The 20,641-nt window shown below is 38.0% G+C and overlaps 1 protein-coding gene across 2 annotated transcripts in view; it reads right to left on the reverse strand.

Moving 5' to 3' along the window:
* Positions 1-20,357, reverse strand: part of cers6 (ceramide synthase 6) — a 70,367-nt gene extending 50,010 nt beyond the window's left edge. For both annotated transcript variants that reach the window (XR_015500012.1, XM_087268591.1), the window contains exons 1-2: positions 20,089-20,357; positions 4,706-4,811 (exon numbers count right to left, since the gene is read on the reverse strand). Coding sequence is in view for 1 of the 2 variants with exons in the window: in XM_087268591.1 (XP_087124717.1) it covers positions 4,706-4,811; positions 20,089-20,258 (276 nt within the window). In the remaining variant the exon portion in view is untranslated. The remainder of the gene's footprint in view (positions 1-4,705; positions 4,812-20,088) is intronic.
* Positions 20,358-20,641: the final 284 nt, after the last annotated feature.

Below are 20,641 nucleotides of genomic sequence, written 5' to 3' on the forward strand. Positions count from 1 at the left end.
TTTTCCTTTGGCGTAGTCCCTTTATTAATCCAGGGTCGCCACAGTGGAATGAACCACCAACTTATCCAGCATATGTTTTACACAGTGGATGCCCTTCCAGATGCAACCCATCACTGGGAAACATCAATACACACTCAATCACACACATACACTACGGACAATTTAGCATACTTAATTCACCAACTATTTGGACTGGAGCACCCGGAGGAAACCCACGCAACACGGGGAGAACATGCAAACTCCACACAAAACTGCCAACTGACCCAGCCAAGGCTCGAACCAGCGACCTTCTTGCTGTGAGGCGACGTGCTACCCCCTGTGCCACTGCGTCCCCAGACAATAAACATATGATACATAAATAATAAAATATAATAACAACATGGGAGAACTTCGAACATTCAAAGGAAGTGAATTCCATCAACTATGTATATAATAAATAAAAAAACAGCGCTGATTTGCCATTGTGTTCATGTGCTCAACAGAAACGACTGTGATTGGCCGTGAAGGTCATGAGTTCACCGATCTCACCACTGTTTACTGAGTGTAAACACAGATACAGGGACACTGGATCGTTTTAAAGCCGTGATTCAACAGCTGATCAATGTGACTTTGAAATGCTCCAGTGTCAGTATTATTAGTTACACTCAGTAAACAGCAATGAGTTTGGTGAACTTATGATCTTCACAGCCAATCAGAGTCATTTCTGTTGAGCATGTGAACACAAGGGCAAATCAGCGCTGTTTAAGAACACGCTTAAATGTTAGCAGAAAATTGACGTTTTTAAAATGTCACTATCCATTAGTACTCCATAAGTATTTATGCAAGGTTAGTTAACGAAACCTAACGAAAACTAAAATGTAAAGTAATTGTCGTTAAAATTGTCGTTAAATTCTAGTTTTTAAAAAACTAGAACTAACTGAAGCTGTATAGTGTACATACAAAACCAACTGAAACTAACTACAATTATAGCAAAAACCTCCTTCGTTTTCATCTTTGTAAATGTATTTAATACATAATCTTACTGTAAGCCGTTTAGTAAATCTAATTTGCGCTGCAGGTGTTTGACTCGTATGGCACCTCAGAGTCTGTAATCATGCTGCCATCGAGCCATTTCTCCTCCAGTCAATCCTCACTATTGCTCCCGTGACAAAAACAGAAATAGTAGACAGTAGCACGGTGGCAGCATTACAGGCGCTTAAAACGATTACTTTAACACATTTGTGCCCAATAATCCCTACTGAAAAATCCAGCTTAAACCAGCCTAGGCTGGTTGGCTGGTTTTAGCTGGTCGACCAGGCTGGTTTTAGAGGGATTTTGGCCATTTCCAGGCTGGTTTCCAGCCATTTCCAGTCTGGTCTTAGCTGGTCAGGCTGGGAGATGAACAGCTAAAACCAGCTTGACTAGCCTTGCCAGGCTGGGAGCCCAGCCAAAACCAGCTATGTCCAGCTTAAACCAGGCTGGTCAAGCTGGTTTTAGCTGGATTTAGCTGGTCATTTACCAGCCTGACCAGCTAAGACCAGGCTGGAAATGGCTGGAAACCAGCCTGGAAATGGCCAAAACCCCTCTAAAACCAGGCTGGTCAACCAGCTAAAACCAGCCAACCAGCCTAAGCTGGTTTAAGCTGGATTTTTCAGCAGGGATGGGTTTTATTTCTGTATCACGATCACAAACTAATCTTTTCAACAGGATCTTCTAAGTAAAACGGTTGAATGAGTTCACCCCAACAAACTGAATCATTTGAAACGATTCGCGTCTCCAGTAAGCACTTATCCACTAACTACTTACTTTTTAAAGGGCCATGAAACCCCCTCGTTTCAGCAGGGTGTTTTCACACCTCTTCTTTGGAAAAAGTCAGAAAAGTGGGGGTGTCCAGCTCTGTTTAGGGGGGAGTGTCGGAGAAACTAAAGTGGGAGGGTGTGGGAGTGTCTATTTGGGCACGCGCGAGTTTCAGTCAAAATACACAGGAGAAAGGGATGGTGTTTAACCTACATGGACATCTGTAGTCGAATTATTTGCCAAATTATTAAATGTCGGACTTTAACTGCAGTTCGGCTCTTTCATTCAGGGAATTCATTCATGCCCCTCGCGACAAATGAGATATTTGATTCGAGGAACTGCTCTAAGCGTGTATTTTTCATGCAATGTTTGATACCGCACGGCGAATGACAGAAAAAAAACTCCGCATTTCCCGGAAACTTAGATGCACACAGCAGGTAGCGTCAGAAAGCCGCGTGTGTTATTCCGGTCACAAAATGCGGTGCTAACATGTTTGCACTCAATGCAATAGTTAACTTATTTGATACGAACAAACTGAATATACAAAGAGCACTGGTCGCTCACTTACCAAATCTGTAGAGACAGGACAATCACCAGCAACTAGAGCCGCGTCTTTATGAAGAGAAGACTACATCCGGAATCCGGATTTCAGCGTTTGCAGATGAGAATAGCTCTCAGGTAAACAATAATCCCCCTTAGACACGTAAATTATTGTTGTCGAGCGTCGCGTACACTGTAATCCACACGTGATCCAGATAAGCTCTCACAGAGAGAAAATGAAAACGAAACTTAATGGCAGCAAACTGTAAAAGCAACACTTCACGCTTGTTTTGCCAACACAACGTGGCGTCTCTGTGGTGTAAAGACGGTGACACTAATGAATATTAATGAAGTTGCACAATAGAGCGCGCTGATTGGTTTGAACCAAGCCTTACTCATGCATTAATGCATCACACTGTAAGACGTAATAAGGCACACTCTGGCACAGACGCCCAGTCTGCACGCTGGAATACAACGCTATTATGTCATGACCGTGACGCAGCTTCAAAAATTCGTTTCAAACAGGAAGTACGAATTTGCTTGAAATAACGCAAAAACAACCAATTTACACTTTTTAGTGAAATATAGGTGTCCTAATAGTGTTTTTAGCAGTGTGGGACACATATACGACTGTCAACAGCTCAAAAAATGTGTTTTGGTGTTTCGTGACCCTTTAACAAGCCTAATACCCCCCTCTGACTCTAAATAATCCAATATATACTCTTATTCAGTTATTAGAACAGTAACGTTACACTGAGATCAAATTTGAGAAGCGGTGAATTGATAATACTGCGCATGCGTGATTCAGTGAACCAAACACAAACAGTACATGACAGCCTGCTGTGACTAAACTAAACTTGAACAAGTGCAGCGCGGGTAAACCGAGGGCTTAAATGAGAGGATCTGGTGAAAAACGTGAGTTTATTTCATAACAGAAAGTCGTAATGGAAATTAAATAAGTGAATCATGCTTTAGTTAGGTAGAAAGACATTTTTTAGATCATGCTGATGTTTTAACTGACTGAAATTACTATTGCTGACTACATAATGTTGAGTCCTAACATCCGCGTTAAATATCTGAACTTCCCATCACTACTGTGTATCTAACCTCAGAGGCAGCCGTGCATACATATTGTACGTAAGGCTGCTATCTTGTGGGCTGTTGTATCTGAATTTGAGGATGGGTTTGGTATTGGTAGATGATAGTATTCATGTATCCTCTAAATATTTATTATATAATATTTATTCTGTTCATTTTGAATCACCCAACATATATCCTCATTTAGAAAAAAAACCTAAAACTAATACTGAAACTAATATAAACTAAACTAAATCTGAGTCATTTCAAAATATAAAAACTAATAAAAGCTAAGCTGCGTCCCAAATCGCATACTTGTGCGCTATTCTACGCCATTTTGTAGTATGAATAGTGTAAGTAGTGCGTTCACAATGAAAACTTTAGAAATATTAAGTGCACTTTAATTACCCGGATGATGCACTCATTCAGCCGCTAAAATGAAGTGTGTAATGATGGACACTTCACGCACTCAACGACCGCAGGTTTGCTTATGTAGCGAAAGGGGTGGAGCTATCGGGCGCACATGTTGGATAACTTTATTTATTGTGGATTGAGAAAGCAAAATTCTCCTATGAGAGTAATAATAGTGCCTCCCGATGGTGAATGTGGTTATACTCACGGCAGGTATTATTTGATTATTCGGTCGTTTATTTCACTGATTTGGCAAAGGAAACGGTTTGAATTTCTGCTTAGTAAAAAAACATTAGTGTGCTATTTGGGACAACACTACATACATATACTATCCTGTTGAGTGTGTAAGTGCATAAGTACATGTTTAGTGTGCCATTTGGGACGCAGATCTAGTAAATCTCCCTCTAAAAACTAATTAAAACTAACTGAATTTGAAAACAGAAGTCAAAACGAAATAAAAACTAAAACTAATAATAAAACAAACTATTATAACCTTGGTATCGTGACAATTTTGTAACTACAGTGTATGTGAAGTTTGATTTAAGCTCTACATAGCACCATACATTCTCTCTTCATAAACAATAAGCATAAACACCATAAATATCCATAAATATGATACAAGTATAAAAGATTCTATTGTCTTTTTTAAAAGACAATAACTTCAATTATTTTTCATCAATTTCATCCCTTTGATCTTTAAAACTACAGAATTTTACAGCTAGATTACCCCCATGAGTAGTTGCTGCTGTCTGTTTGAAACTGGCTTACTGAATTTATTTCTTTAGATTTCTTTCTCCTGTCATTATAAATGCCATAAACCACTCAGAACAGTGTTACAGCGGTTTGCCTAACCCTCTCAAAGCAATAAATCGTGTTTAACCGTAAGACACGTGGTTTTTACCTTGGTGATGGCAGTGAAGACCTTCTCCAGAATAGCATTGGGCTGAGCTTTCTGCGGTCCATTGGCCTGGATTTTCAAACCCAGCGCACACGGCCTCGCAATAAACCTACAACAACCAAAAAACAAAGACTTTATCAGATCTACTATATCATGTCATTTCAATTATTGCCAGCCTAATTCTGCAGGTCTGACAGGCTGCATTAATAATCAATATTCAAAAGAGAAGCTCAGAGGTAATAAACCTGCAACAACAGCGACTAAACAAATCCTCCAGTTTGCAATATTCAGAGCCGGGTTTTCCCGATGTATCTTGGCCCTTAGGAGCGTTCTGTACATTAAAGGGCACCTAGGTTACCCCTTTGTTCAGATTTAATATAAGTCTTTTGCGTCTCTAGAATGTGTATCTAAAGTTTCAGCTCAAAACACCCATCAGATTTTTCATTATACCTTTTACAAGATCCTGTTTTATACACATTTCCACCAGGGGGTGGTTTTGTCGTACTGCGCCTTTAAGTCTTCCCCACCTACTGTTTCTACGTGCCTTCCTGCGTGCTTTAATCTCCTCCCTCGGCTGCGTCAGACAGCAGACAGACTTAAAGGGCCATGAAACCCCCTCGTTTCAGCAGGGTGTTTTCACACCTCTACTTTGGAAAAAGTCAGAAAAGTGGGTGTGTCCAGCTCTGTTTAGGGGGGAGTGTCGGAGGAACTAAAGTGGGAGGGTGTGGGAGTGTCTATTTGGGCACGCGCGAGTTTCAGTCAAAATACACACACACAGGAGAGTGATGGTGTTTAACTTACATGGACATCTGTAGTGGAATTATTTGCCAAATTATTAAATGGTGGACTTTAACTGCAGTTTGGCTCTTTCATTCAGGGAATTCATTCATGCCCCTCGCGACAAACGAGATATTTGATTCGAGGATCTGCTCTAAGCGTGTATTTTTCATGCAATGTTTGATAGCGCACGGCGAATGAGAGAAAAAAAAAACCTCAGCATTTCCCGGAAACTTAGATGCACACGGCAGGTAGCGTCAGAAAGCCGCGTGTGTTATTCCGGTCACTAAATGCGGTTAAAAATCCTACAAGAGGTTAAAGTTTGGTTGTGGTCCTAACATGTTACGGTGCAATAGTTAACTTAGTTCGATACGAACAAACTGAATAAACAAAGAGCTCTGGTCGCTCACTTACCAAATCTGTAGAGACAGGACAATCCACAGCAACTAGAGCCGCGTTTTTATGAAGAGAAATACTACAAGCGAATCCGATCTCAGCGTTTGCAGATGAGAACAGCTCTCAGGTAAACAATAATCCTAATTAGACACGCAAGTTATTGTTGTCAAACGTCGCGTACACTGTTAATCCACACGTGAGTCTGCTCTCTCACAGAGAGAAAAAGAAAACGAAACTTAACGGCAGCAAACTATAAAAGCAACACTTGACGCTTGTTTTGCCAACACAACGTGGCGTCTATGTCGTGTAAACACAGTAATGAATATTAATGAAGTTGCACAATAGAGCGCGCTGATTGGTTTGAACCAAGCCTTACTCATGCATTAATGCATCACACTGTAAGACGTAATAAGGCACACTCTGGCACAGTCGTCCAGTCTGCACGCTGGAATACAACGCTATTATGTCATGACCGTGACGCAGCTTCAAAAATTCGTTTCAAACAGGAAGTACGAATTTGCTTGAAATAACGCAAAAACAACCAATTTACACTTTTTAGTGAAATATAGGTGTCCTAATAGTGTTTTTAGGAGTGTGGGACACATATACGACTGTCAACAGCTCAAAAAATGTGTTTTGGTGTTTCGTGACCCTTTAAAGGAAGAAGGTCTCACGTAGCGTTTGTGAGAAATACTACAGTAAGAGCTTTACTAATCAGTATTTGTTGTGAAGTTGCATTGATGAATCACATGCAATATCGTTACAAAGTCCACGCGTGCGCACACACACACACAGATACACACGCACTACGCAGCTCACACACACACACACACACAGACAGGCAGACAGACAGAGCGCGCTTAGCTTTGTACTGTTTTTGCACTCAAATGTGACAGGATACAGGCTAATCTCCACTGCTGTGTGGATATTTGTTGTTATTGTACAAAATAAACCTGATTTAACTTCCACAAACCAGGATTGAAGCATCTTCTTTTATACAGTAATTGTTCTGACGCGTGGCTGTGCTGATGAAGTAAAGCTGAAGTAAATCGCTGTACTTCATTACACATGCGCTCTGTTTTCAAACACTTTAAACATGTGAAACTTACTCTTAATCACATATGATGATGATTGCTGATCCTAGCGAACAGAACAGACCTTTTATTCCCGGTTGCTTTGCATATGTTTGGTTTTGTTGACATATACACGTGACTACCGGGACATGTTAATGCGTGCAGCTGTCAATCAATTCAGTGGGCGGGGGGACCGCACTCCTAGGTAAAGTTGCTCCAATTGGTCTACCGTTTTTATGTTGTTAAATTTTAAAAAAAGGACTGAGAGTGTTTATATCACCCCAATATGATGGTCTATTCACTATATATTGTCACCGACTCGGTTCCGGTCATTCCCCTCGCTGGCCAGCAGAGGCCACCATCTCCGGACTTTTAGCATTACATCATCCATCTACACTGATTGCGCATACACCTGATCTGAATCATGTTAACGACCCACGTACCTCTTATAAGCCGCACTCAAACACTCAGTCAGTGCGAAGTCTTGTTCAGCCCTGGCCAGCATTACTGAGCGTTATATCCAGCCTGATCTCTTGTGTACGACTCCAGCCTGTCTCTTACTTTACTTCGCCTTCTGCCTGCCCACGACCCACGCCTGATATACGGACTCTGATTCTCGCTGCCTGCCCTCGACCCAAGCCTGATACACGGACTCTGATTCATGCTCACTGCCCTCTACTCATGTCTGGTAACTCACTCTGTGTCTGTTCACCGTTATTCTTGAAACCATTACTACTACTGTGGATGTGTGTGTCCACCCAGGTGCATATTGTGTGTTTGAGTGAGATTGTGATCAATAAATACTGCATAATGGATCCCTCCGTGTCAGTCTCCTCGTTACATATATACACATATGTTTGTCCAAATAGCTTAAAGTAGATTATTCACCATAGGCTTTAAACGATACGAATGCTCATTGCAACTCCACACGTTTCCCAAACCTCATGCCAGAACTCATTTTACATGCTACTTAAGATATGCTTCAAATGAAATACTGAAAAAAAAGTTAATTAGGTAATTTAAATATTTATAATTTAAATACAATAACTTGTCAAAAACTAATGATTACAGACCCAGCATCAGATATACATCTTCCACCTATGGATGATGAAGGCCACTGTGCTCATTGGAACCTTCCCCAGCCTTGTGCCTTGAGGCAATCCTGTCTTGGAAGTCTACGGACAATTCCTTTGTCTTCATGCTTGGTTTGTGCTTTGACATGCACTTTTAACCCTGGGCCCTTATAGACAGGTGTACGCCTTTTTCAAATCATGTCCAACCAACTGAATTTACCACAGGTGAACTCCAATTAAGCTGCTGAAACATCTCAAGAATGATCAGTGGAAACAGAATATACCTGAGCTCAATTTAGAGCTTCACAGCAAAGGCTGTCAATACTTATGTTTGATGTCAAATATTGACATTTATTCGTCAGGTATTGCAACCAAAATCCAACATCTGATAGACGTCATAGTGGTAACGTCCACACAACATCAAACTGTAACATCATTGGACATTGATATTTGGTTGATTTTAGGTTGTGTTGAATCCAACATCGAGCTAACATTTCAAACCAACATCTTATTGCGTCAAATCGTGACATTTATTCGTCATGTATGTGAACCAAAATCCAATACCCGTCTGATAAACGTCATAGTGGTAACGTCCACATAACGTCAAACTGTAACATCATTTGACGGTGATATTTGGTTGATTTTAGATTGATTTTAGATTGAGCCAACATCTAAACTAACGTCATATTGACGTCCAGGGGTGCCGCTAGAGAGAGGGGGGGGGGGGGGCACATTGAGGGGCCACCCAGAGACATTATCAAGCCCCCACCCCCCCACGCAGCTCTTTACTTACGTCCAAGAATCCTACACCACAACCCCAATCCCCCCTAACCCAACCCCCCCCCCCCCCCCCCCCACACACACTTCACTTCACTTTCATCAGTGATTACACCCCCCCAGTGTTCACAAGCATCACCGACCCCCAGGGGCACCGCTTGGAGGGGGAGTTAGGATGTTTTTAAGGGCCCACACATTGAGGGGATTGATTTTAGGTTGATAGAGACATTCTACCCCCAACCCCCCCCCCCCCCCCCAAGCCCTTTACTTACATCCACGAACCCTACACCCAAACCCCCCAGTACCCCCACCCCCCATTTCACTTTCGTCTGCGATTACCACCCCCAACCACCCCCACCCCCCGACTAGAACTACCGACCCCCGTGTTTTTTCTTTTCTTTTATACATGATTCACCCCCCCCCCTTCACTTTCATCAGCGATTGTCCCTCCCCCCCTTCCTTTTACACCACACTTTGCTTGTCAGAGGGCCCGTGGTGGCCAGCGTCCCTGCTCATGTACATGTGATGTTTTTTATTTTCAATAAATTTGCAATCATTTCTTTTTTCACATTGTCATTATGGGGTATTGTGTGTAGAATTTTGAGAAATTAAATTTATTTAATCCATGTTGGAATAAGGCTGTAACATAGACAAATGTGGAAAAAGTGAAGCACTGTGACTAGTACATGCACTCGCCATGAGGATCAGAAGGCGAGCACAGAAACTCCATTGAAGATATCTTAAAAACATGGTGTGGAAAATGTCATTTAATGCAGTGCTTCTTGTACATTCAGAGACTCACTTTAGATCATATATCAATCAGGCAATGAAGATCGTTGATTTTTGAAGAAAACAGACCATAAACGCAATTCTTCAAACTAAAAACATCTTGTCCACAAATGGATAAAACCTAATGATTTAAAGTAAAGTTGCAAAGTAGAAAGAGTTAAAAATACAATTAAAGAGTAGTTTAGTACTCTTTTAGTTTAGTTTAGTGACTGTAATCCTTAAATAAAGTCATCAAATGATTCTTGATATTGATGTGAAATGAACTGAAAAGACCATGACCTTGTCTTCAAATTCTGGACATGAGAAGTAAGATGGAAGTGGAGGTGACAGCAGACAATTTTCATGAGCTTTCGCCACTTAATTAATAATCTCATCCAATTAAGAGCCCTCCCAAGATGAGCGAAAATGCAATGCAGTGCAGAAAAGGCTTAGGAAATGATTCTTATATAAAGCTGAAAGGTTATGAAGTCAGCGGGCAGATTGATTTGCGGCCTGCACTCTGTTTGCTTTGTGGAGCTGAAATGCCATGAATGGGCTGTTCCTCATCATAAACATTTATAACGATTCTACAACACAGAAAGATGACCATAATGTGTCCTCTTTCCACAGAGGAAATCCAGTGATGTCAAAGTAACACTGATCTTTTTTTTATATATATATCTAGTTTAATCAGTCCTATATATGCAGTATTAGCAGAGATGGGTAGTAATTAATAGGCTTCGGCGGTATTCAAATGTGCTTAGTTTGTAGTAACCCTAAAGTGTTGCCAAAAAGCTTCTTTCTGCTGTTAAAGATAAAAGAATATGTTAAGGAAAGCTGAACACCTGTAACCATTGACTTCAATAGTAGGAAAAACAAATACCATGCAAGTCAAAGGTTACAGGTTTCCAGCATTCTACAAAATATCTTCTTTTCTCTTCGACAAAGAAACTTATAAAGGTTTAAATAGTCCAATATTTACCATGTTTTAAAGTCACATTTATTTATTCACAACAGGCCTAAATCAGGCAAGACTAGCACAAAAACACCCTCAGTAAAAATAAAGTTCATCATTATTGAAAACAACATTAATTTTGTCAGTATTTCACACTCCTAGTCCTCAACAGTAAAGGGTTAGTTCACCCAAAAATTAATATTTACACACCCTCAAGTGTTTCCAAAAAGTTTCTTTCTTCTGTTAAAGATAAAAGAATATGTTGAGGAAAGCTGAACACTTGTAACCATTGATTTCAATAGCAGGAAAACAATACCATGGAAGTGAATAGTTACAGGTTTTCATCATTCTTTAAAATATCTTCTTTTTTGTTCAATAAAGAAATTCATAAAAGTTAAAATAGTCATAGTCTCCAATTTTTAGCTTATTTTAAAGTCACATTTATTTATTCACAACAGGCCTAGACTAGGCAAGACTTGCACAAAAACACACGTTTTGTAAGTATTTCACATTCCTGGTTCTCAATATTAAATGAATGAATATTTACTAAGTATGTACTCATCCTCAAGTGTTTATAAAAACTTTCTTTCTTCTGTTAAAAAATATATTGACGAAAACTGAAAACCTGTAACCATTGACTTTAATAGTAGGAGATACCATGGAAGTCAATGATTATAGGTTTCCAGCATTCTACAAAATATCTTCTTCTCTCTTCAACAGAGAAACTTAAAAAAGTTTTAAATAGTCCAACATTTACCATGTTTTAAAGGCACATTTATTCACAACTTAAATCAGGCAAGACTTGCACAAAAAAACTCTCAGTGAAAATGTTTATCATTATTGAAAACAATATTAATTTTGTTTGTATTGAACACTCCTAGTCCTCAACATTAAAGGGTTAATTCATTGAAAAATTTATATTTACTCAACCACAAGTGTTTCTAAAAAGTTTCTTCCTCTGTTAAAGATAAAAGAATATGTCGACGAAAGCTAAAAACCTGTAACCATTGACTTCAATAGCAGGTAAATCAAAAACAATGAAAGTCAATGGCTACAGGTTTCCAGCATTCTTCAAAATATCTTCTTTTCTGTTCAACAAAGAAACTCACAAAGGAAATAAGTAAAGGCTGAGTAAATAATGCCAGAATTTTCCCTCACTCAGACAGGGACTTGTCTCCAACTATTACCTTATTTTGAAGTCAATTATTTATTCACAACAGGCCTTAATCAGGCAAGACTAGCACAAAAACACCCTCAGTAAAATACTGTTTATCATTATTGAAAACAACATTAATTTTGTCAGTATTTCACACTCCTAGTCCTCAACAATAAAGGCTTAGTTTACTTAAAAATTAATATTAACTATGTACTCATCCTCAAGTGTTTCCTAAAAAGCTTCTTTCTCCTGTTAAAGATAGATGAATATGTTGAGGACAGCTGAACAACTGTAACCATTGACTTCAATAGCAGGAAAAACAAATAAGTCAATGGTTACAGGTTTCCAGCATTCTTTAAAATATCTTATTTTCTGCTCAACAAAGAAACTTATAAAGGTTAGAAATGAGTAAAGGGTGAGTAAATGATGCCAGAATTTTTACTCACTTAGACCGGGACTTGTCTCCAACTATTAGCATATTATAAAGTTTCATTATTCATTCACAACAGGCCTTAATCAGGCTAGACTAGCACAAAAACACTCTCAGTAAAATACAGTTTATCATTATTGAAAACAACACAAATTTTGTCAGTATTTCACACTCCTAGTCCTCAACATTAAAGGGTTAGTTCACTCAAAAATTAATATTTACTCACCCTCAAGTGTTTCCAAAAACTTTCTGTCTTCTGTTAAAGAATAAGTTGAAGAAAGCTGAACACCTGTAACCATTGACTTTAATAGTAGGAAAAACAAGACTATAGGAAGTCAATGGTTACAGGTTTCCAGAATTCTTCAAAATATCTTCTTTTCTGTTCAACAAAGAAACTCATTAAGAAAACAGGAAAGGATGAGTAAATGATGCCAGAATTTTCACTCAGACAAGGACTTGTCTCCAACTATTAGCATATTTTAATGTCACATTTATTTATTCACAACAAGCCTAAATTAGGCAAGACTAGCACATAAACAGCCTCAGTAAACATACCGTTCATCATTATTAAAAAAACAACATAAAATTTATCAGTATTTCACACTCCTCGTCCTCAACATTAAAGGGTTAGTTCACCCAAAAATGAATATTTACTCTCTATTTACTCATTCTCAAGTGTTTCCAAAAACTTTCTTTCTTCAGTTAAAGAATATGTAGAGAAAAGCTGAACACCTGTAACCATTGACTTCAATAGTAGGAAAAACAAAAACCATGCTGGAAACCTGTAACCATTGACTTGCATTCTTAAAAATATCTTCTTTTCTGTTCATCAAAGAAACTCATAAAGGAAACAAGTAAAGGATGAGTACATGTTGCCAGAATTTTCACTCACTCAGACAAAGACTTGTCTCCAACTATAAGCATATTTTAATGTCACATTTATTCATTGGTTCATTCCACTGTGGCGACCTCTGAAATAGACACTAAGCCGAAGGAAAATGAAGGAATGAATGAATTATTGAAAACAACACTACTTTTCGTCACGATTTCACACTCCTGGTCATCAACAAAGGGTTAGTTCACCCAAAAATGAATATTTACTCACTATTTATTCACAATTAAGTGTTTTCAAAACGTTACAAGTTTTTTTACTTCTGTTAAAGACATATTAATTTGTTGAAGAAAGCTTAAAACCTGTAACCATTGACAGTAGTAGAAAAAAAAAACTATGGAACTCAATGGTTACAGGTCTACAGCGTTCTTCAAAATATCTTCTTTTCTGTTCAACACAGAAACTCAAAGGTTTGAAACAAGTAAAGGGAGAGTAAATGATTCCAGAATTTTCAGTTCTGGGTGAACTATCCTCTTACACTAACCATTATAATAAAAGAAAAGCTAGAAGATCCGTCATCCTCTCCAGACTCCCAGAGGAGATCCTGACAGAATATTTCATATTTTAACAATGAAGAGCAAAATTCAGCTGGAGAGATGTGAAGAACTCTGACAGATGAAGGTGAAGAGCAGATGGTCTCTGGCATACATAAACACCAAACCTGACACTGCGCCGTCCCACAGGGAACATGGCAAAAACAGCGCTTTTGTGACACCGAAAGCAAACACTTTTCAGATGTCAAAGATCATATCGCAAAATTAATTTAGTGGTATAATCCACTGAAGGGGCGACGCAGTGGCGCAGTAGGTAGTGCTGTCGCCTCACAGCAAGAAGGTCGCTGGTTTGAGCCTCAGCTGGGTCAGTTAGCGTTTCTGTGTGGAGTTTGCATGTTCTCCCTGCGTTCGCGTGGGTTTCCTCCGGGTGCTCCGGTTTCCCCCACAGTCCAAAGACATGCGGTACAGGTGAATTAGGTAGGCTAAATTGTCCGTAGTGTATGAGTGTGAGTGAGTGTCTGTCCCTGTCCCAGGAATGGGTTGCGGCTGGAAGGACATAAACTGCGTAGAAACATGCTGGATAAGTTGGCGGTTTATTCCGCTATGGCGAGCCCTGATTAATAAAGTACTAAGCCAAAAAACAAAATGAATGAATTAATGAATCCACTGAAGGGTTGGTGGCTCAGTGGTTAGCACTGTCACATTGGGCGTAGTGTATGAGTGTGTGTGAATGTGAGAGTGTATTGGTGTTTCCCAGTGCTGGAAAGGCATCTGCTATGTAATGCTGGATAAGTTGACGGTTCATTCCACTGTGGCGACCGCTGATAAATGAAGGGACTAAACCGACAAGAAAATGAATAATATATAACATAATAATGTTTAATAATATACTGCATTTTTCCCTAAATAAATGCATCTCAGTAAGAATAAGACGATGGTTGAAAGACTATATTATTTAGGTTTTAATCATAAGTACAATAATGCATGTGAAAATATTGATGAGAGGTATATTTTCATTCTTAACAGCAATTGAAATATTGCAGCACATATTTAATCAGCATATTCAGGAAATCAACAGTGTGATGAACTGCAAAATGTAGGTCATGAGACTCTTAGAAATGTAGGCCATGGCGTTTATTTTAATGTTTGTAAAAATTCTAAATAAGATGATCCAAAATGATGATTTATATAAACATATAGCAGTCATCTTTTGCAGGTGCAAATAAACCACAATGGTGCTTTTTCAAAGTTTCATACATTTGCATTAGGTCTGCACAATATATAGTTTCAGCATCGATATCGCAATGTGATCACTTGCTAAAAGTCTCTTAGAAGGATATGCAATGTTCATTCATTCCTTCGGCTTAGTCCCTTTATTCATCAGCGGTCACCACAGTGTAATGAACCGCTAACTTATCCAGCATATGTTTTACACGGCGAATGTCCTTCCATTTGCAACCTAGTACTGGGAAACATCCACACTCATTCACATTCACACGTTTACACTGCGGCCAATTTTATTCATTCATTTTCCACTTAGTCCCTTTATTAATCTGGGGTCGCCACAGCGGAAGGAACCGCCAATTTAGTTTATTCAATTCACCTATAGCAAATGTGTTTGGACTGGGGGAAACAGGAGCACTCGGAAGAAACCCACGCCAACACAGGTAGAACATGCAAACTCCACACAGAAATGCCAACTGGCCCAGCCAGGACTCGAACCAGCAACCTTCTAGCTGTGAGGCGACAGTGCTAACCCCTGAGCTGCCGTGTTGCCTTGATTTTGTATTATACTTTACATTGTGTAATGATTTAAAAAACATTCAGGCATAAGAAATTGTACCGTTTGTAACTTAAATTACGATTAATTTGATTGAATTATTTTTATTATTCGATTACTGAACCTGAATACTGTTAGACTGGGAAAATAACTAAACATTTTATTATATAATATCTTTTCCTTTATTGTATTAATAGATTGTTTATTAGATGATATGTAGATGCTCTCCCCTACAGAATCATCCCAATCAGTCTGAAATAATCAATTCTATCCAAATAGAGGTATTCAAGTCATCTGGTGAAATTGTATTAACATCGCAATATATATCGCAGAATAAAAAATATTGCAATGTTAGATTTTTCCACCATCGTGCAGCCCTAATTTGCATAATATAATGCATACTCTTAGGAAACATCCTGACAAATTTTTTTGTTCCAATTTTTACTGTTTTTAAAAAGGACAACTCAAAACTATGATTTATATAAGCATTTACCAGTCACCTTCATTTAGATAAACCACAATGCTTCAAACGTGCACATGCTACACATGTTACAACTATGTATACACCTATTCATTGTACATATTGCTGTCAACATTGCCAATTTTACATTGTCCTGTTTTTTTGGAAGTATGCTGTTGTATGTTGTTGTATTTTGCACTGTCTGTATGTATATATATATTTGCAGATTAGGAAGAAAAGTGGAGACTCCATAGTGGAGTTTTTAGTCGTTTATTGAAGACAGCGAGTGACTCTGCCATGCTGATGCAGTTAGGGAGTTCATTCCACCAACTGGGCAGATTGAATGCAAGAGTTCGGGAAAGTGATTTTTTCCTTCTTTGTGATGGAACCACGAGGAGACATTCATTTACAGAACGAAAGTTTTTGAAGGGCATAACAATCTGCAGAAGTGAGAGCAGATAAGAAGGAACAAAACCAGAAATCGCTTTGTAAGCAAACATCAGAGCTTTGAATTTGATGCGAGCAGCAACTGGCAGCCAGTGCAAACGAATGAGCAGAGGAGTGACGTGCTCTTTTAGGTTCATTAAAGACCACTTGTGCTGCTGTGTTCTGAAGCAGCTGAAGAGGCTTGATAGAGTTAACTGGAAGCACCGCTAGTAGAGAGTTGCAATAGTTCAGTCTGGAGAGAACAAGAGCTTGAACAAGGGAATTCAGATAGGAAGGGTCGGACGTTGCGCGTTGTATTTGCACAGTCAATTGCCACTGCCAATTTTACATTGTCCTGTTTTTTTTTTTTTGCGAGTATGCTATTGTATGTTGTTGTATTTTGCACTGTCTGTATTTTGCACTGTCATTGTATTTGCACATATTTGCACTGTCTGGAGCTTTTCACTCATTATAGCACATGTGCTGCTGATGATGTGACAATAAATGTGATTTTATTTTATTTGAAACATTTGCATAATATAATGCAAAATAGGAAACATACTGAAACTTTGTCACGGTATGGTGATCAAAACAAGAACAAAAAAAAGGTGAAGGATCCCTGTGCAGATTTAATATAGTGCAGTAACAGTGACAAAAAAATACAAAAATCCAAAGTACAAAATAACAAAACAAACAAACCACGAACTCAAACAGACTAAACGAAAACTAGACTTTGACAACTAGGATAAGATACAAAACTGGATACAGGATGACAAGATACAAGACTGGATTCAGGAAACACATACCACAAGGAAGACAACGACCAACTGACAAACAAAGGATGAATGGTTGAATATATAGTCCAGGTAATCAACGGTAAACAGACACAGCTGTGATTGCAAATCAGTGTACGTGGACCGGGTGTAATGCGCGTGGTATGTATGGACTTGTAGTTCTCGGGCGCTGTAGTTCACTCTGAGTCCGTTGAACTATGGCGCCCTCAGGTGGTCACTGACAGCCATGACATTTATTCTTTCTATTTTTAATGTTTTTAAAAAATCACCCAAAATTATGACTGATATAAACATAGATCAGTGATCATTTGCAAGTTTAAATAAACCACAATGATGTTTTATCAGAGTTTCATACATTTGCATAATATATTGAACTGATCTTTTCTATTTGTACTATTTTTAAATAAGATCACCCAAAATTATGAGTTATATAAGCATATAGCAGAAACTTTTGCAGATGTAAATAAACCACAATGGTGGATTTGCCTGTTTTATATATATTTGCATGTTTTTCAATAAGAGGTTTTTCAATAAGATACCCCAAAATTATATAGGGGACACCGGGGATGATTGTAGCACAATTTTTCTTTAGCACCTAAAACTACATTTTCTTTAGCTACATGACTGAAACTTTGAGGAAAAGTACCCGCATTTGTCTACTACAAACGTCAATGATTTAAATTTCTTAAACTATATCACAGTCTTTGTGAAATGATGACAAACACAAAGTGGTCATTTGTTACATCCTACCCCACTACTAGGCTAGGTTGTAACACATACTGGGGTAAGTTGTAACAGCTAGACAAAAGGCACACAAACTAACGGTACTACAGGTGATATGCCACACCAACAGTTTTATTGTAAATAAATCACTGCAACAATACAATATATGTGAATATTAGAAGTGTATGTGCATATTGTGTGTGTTTGTGCATGCACAAGTGCATTTGTTTGTGCATGTCTGTATATGCACATTCATATGTATGAGTGTAATTGTTTGTACACTTTCAAAACATGTGTTTCAACTTACCCCGCTCATTCATTGTTTAGCTAGCTGCATTAGCATGGTGCTTTGAAATTAGCAGGAGGTTGATATACCATTCTTTACTAGAGAAACTACAGTTTGACCTGATATGACTCATACAACATCATCTACAACGGTACTAAACAAAATATTATCTTGTTATTTTTTTTTACTTTCTTAACTCAGAATTTGATTTTCTGTTGTAGCTTCAGAAGAGATTGCTAGACTGACTGAAAAATCTCCATGTGTGATTGTTAAGTTAACCTGAGGAAACTGAAAATGTTACATGACCCCTCTCATCCCTGATTTGTGGAATTAGTGGTGTTACAACTCTCCCTGTGTTTCAACTATACCCAGTACCAGTGACCTTATGCAGATGTAAATAAACCACAGTGGTGGATTTATCAATGTTTCTTACATTTTCACAATATCATCATGCATAATATAAAACATTAATATGTGTTTTACGTTATTATTTTTTAAAGTTATTTAATGCTTCATAAATTTGCATAAAATAATGCATAATCTGGAAACATACTTTATAGTCTTTTTAATAATTTCTAGTTTTGCCGATTTTAAAATGATGATTTTTCACCCTTTGCAAATGTAAACAAATCATGGTGATGGATTTATCAATGTTTCTAACATTTTTACAATATCATGTATAAATTATGAAACATTCATTTGTTTATTCTTTCTATTTTTGCTGTTTTTAATAAATAAGAGGACTCAATATTATACCAGTCACCTTTTGCTGAATTAAATAAACCGTCATGGTTATTTTGCTTCATAAATTTGCATGATATAATGCATAATCTGGAAACATTATAGTTTTTTTCATTTTATTTCTAATTTAGCTGATTTTAAAATTATGATTTTTCACCCTTTGCAGACGTAAATAAACCAAGGTGGTGGATTTATCAATGTTTCTAACATTTTTACAATATCATGCATAATATGAAACATTAATTAGTTTATTCTTTTATTTTTGCTGTTTTTAATAAATAAGAAGACTCGATATTATTTACCAGTCACCTTTTGCTGAATTTAATAAACCGTGATGGTTATTTTATGCTTCATAAATTTGCATAATGCATAATTGTGAAACATACTTTATAATCTTTTTAATAATTTCTAGTTTTGCCGATTTTAAAATGATGATTTTTTACCCTTTGCAAATGTAAACAAATCATGGTGGTAGATTTATCAATGTTTCTTACATTTTCACAATATCATGCATAATAGGAACTATTCATTTATTTATTCTTTAAGAGGATAAATCAATAATCAATAAATAAGAGGACTCAATATTATACCAGTCACCTTTTGCTGAATTAAATTATCCGTCATGGTTATTTTGCTTCATAAATTTGCATGATATTTTAGTTTATTTTTTATTTTTTCTAATTTTGCTGATTTTAAAATGATGATTTTTCACCCTTTGCAGATGTAAAAAAAACTGTGGTGGATTTATCAATGTTTCTAACATTTTCACAATATCATGCATAATATGAAACATATTAATTTGTTTATTCTTTCTATTTTTGCTGTTTTTAATAAATAAGAGGACTCAAAATTATATACCAGTCACTTTTTGCTGGATTAAATAAACCACAATATTTATTTAATGCTTCATAAATTTGCAAGAAATAATGCATAACATAAACACTTTCCATTTTATGCAACATAACAAAAATAAAAACAAATACAAAGAAAGCAAGGTTTCCTTTGTGACAACTTGCCCCATAGACTAACGTGACCATACCCCAGAGCTGCTGTGGGAGTCTGTGGGAGATTCTCAAACTTTAAATCAGCCACAAAAGCCTTCACGCATAACCCAAAATAGCTGACACACCTAAGACCGATCTAAAAACAACACACACACAAAATGCCCTGACCTACTTTCATCATCGTTATTGCAGAAGATGGCCCATAATGCGTTCTGTCATTATCCTACTTCATATAAAGATACAAAGCCAATATGAAGGAAGGAACACAAAGCTGTCCGATCATCATCAGCATCAGCATCACTATATAAACCATCAGCATCTTCAACATAGATGATGGGGATGAAGATGATGATGATGAAGAAGAAGGGACAGTGGACGTACCTCTCAAAGACCAGTCGGATCATAAACATGCAGAATGCTAAAGGACACGCCAGATAGAGATCCTCGGCTTGGGGAAAGGTTGAATCGTCTGTGTTTTTCAAGTCAGCCCAGGTTACATTATGCGGGAGCCAGAAGCGCTCGTTCCAGAACCACGCCAGAATGCCTGCCATTTCCAGCGGATCCGATGGTGTGTTGGTGCTAATAATGTGGAGACCAATGGTGCAGTCTTTTATTCACGGCTGGATCTTTTGCAGGTCCAGTGTGAGGGTGATGGTAGTGATGATGATGATGATGTTGGCGATGATGCACCGCCCGTTTCTGTTCAGAGTCTCCGCTGTTTCCCAATGTAGGGAAGTGGAACGCGCACGACTCGCTCCGCCTCCTTCGCTGCGCTGATTGGTTCTCGCGCGTGTCAATCACCCAGCCGTCTCTTAAAGGAACAGACGGGGGAAATAAAAAATATGATTCTGCCATTATTTACTAAACCGCATTATCTCCACTGCATCACACTTTTTATGCTGCACTTTTAAGGAAAAGTTCATAGTACGTTTTT

Source organism: Danio rerio, chromosome 9, assembly GCF_052040795.2.
Source record: "Danio rerio strain M-AB ecotype USA chromosome 9, GRCz13ab, whole genome shotgun sequence".
NCBI lineage: Eukaryota > Metazoa > Chordata > Actinopteri > Cypriniformes > Danionidae > Danio > Danio rerio.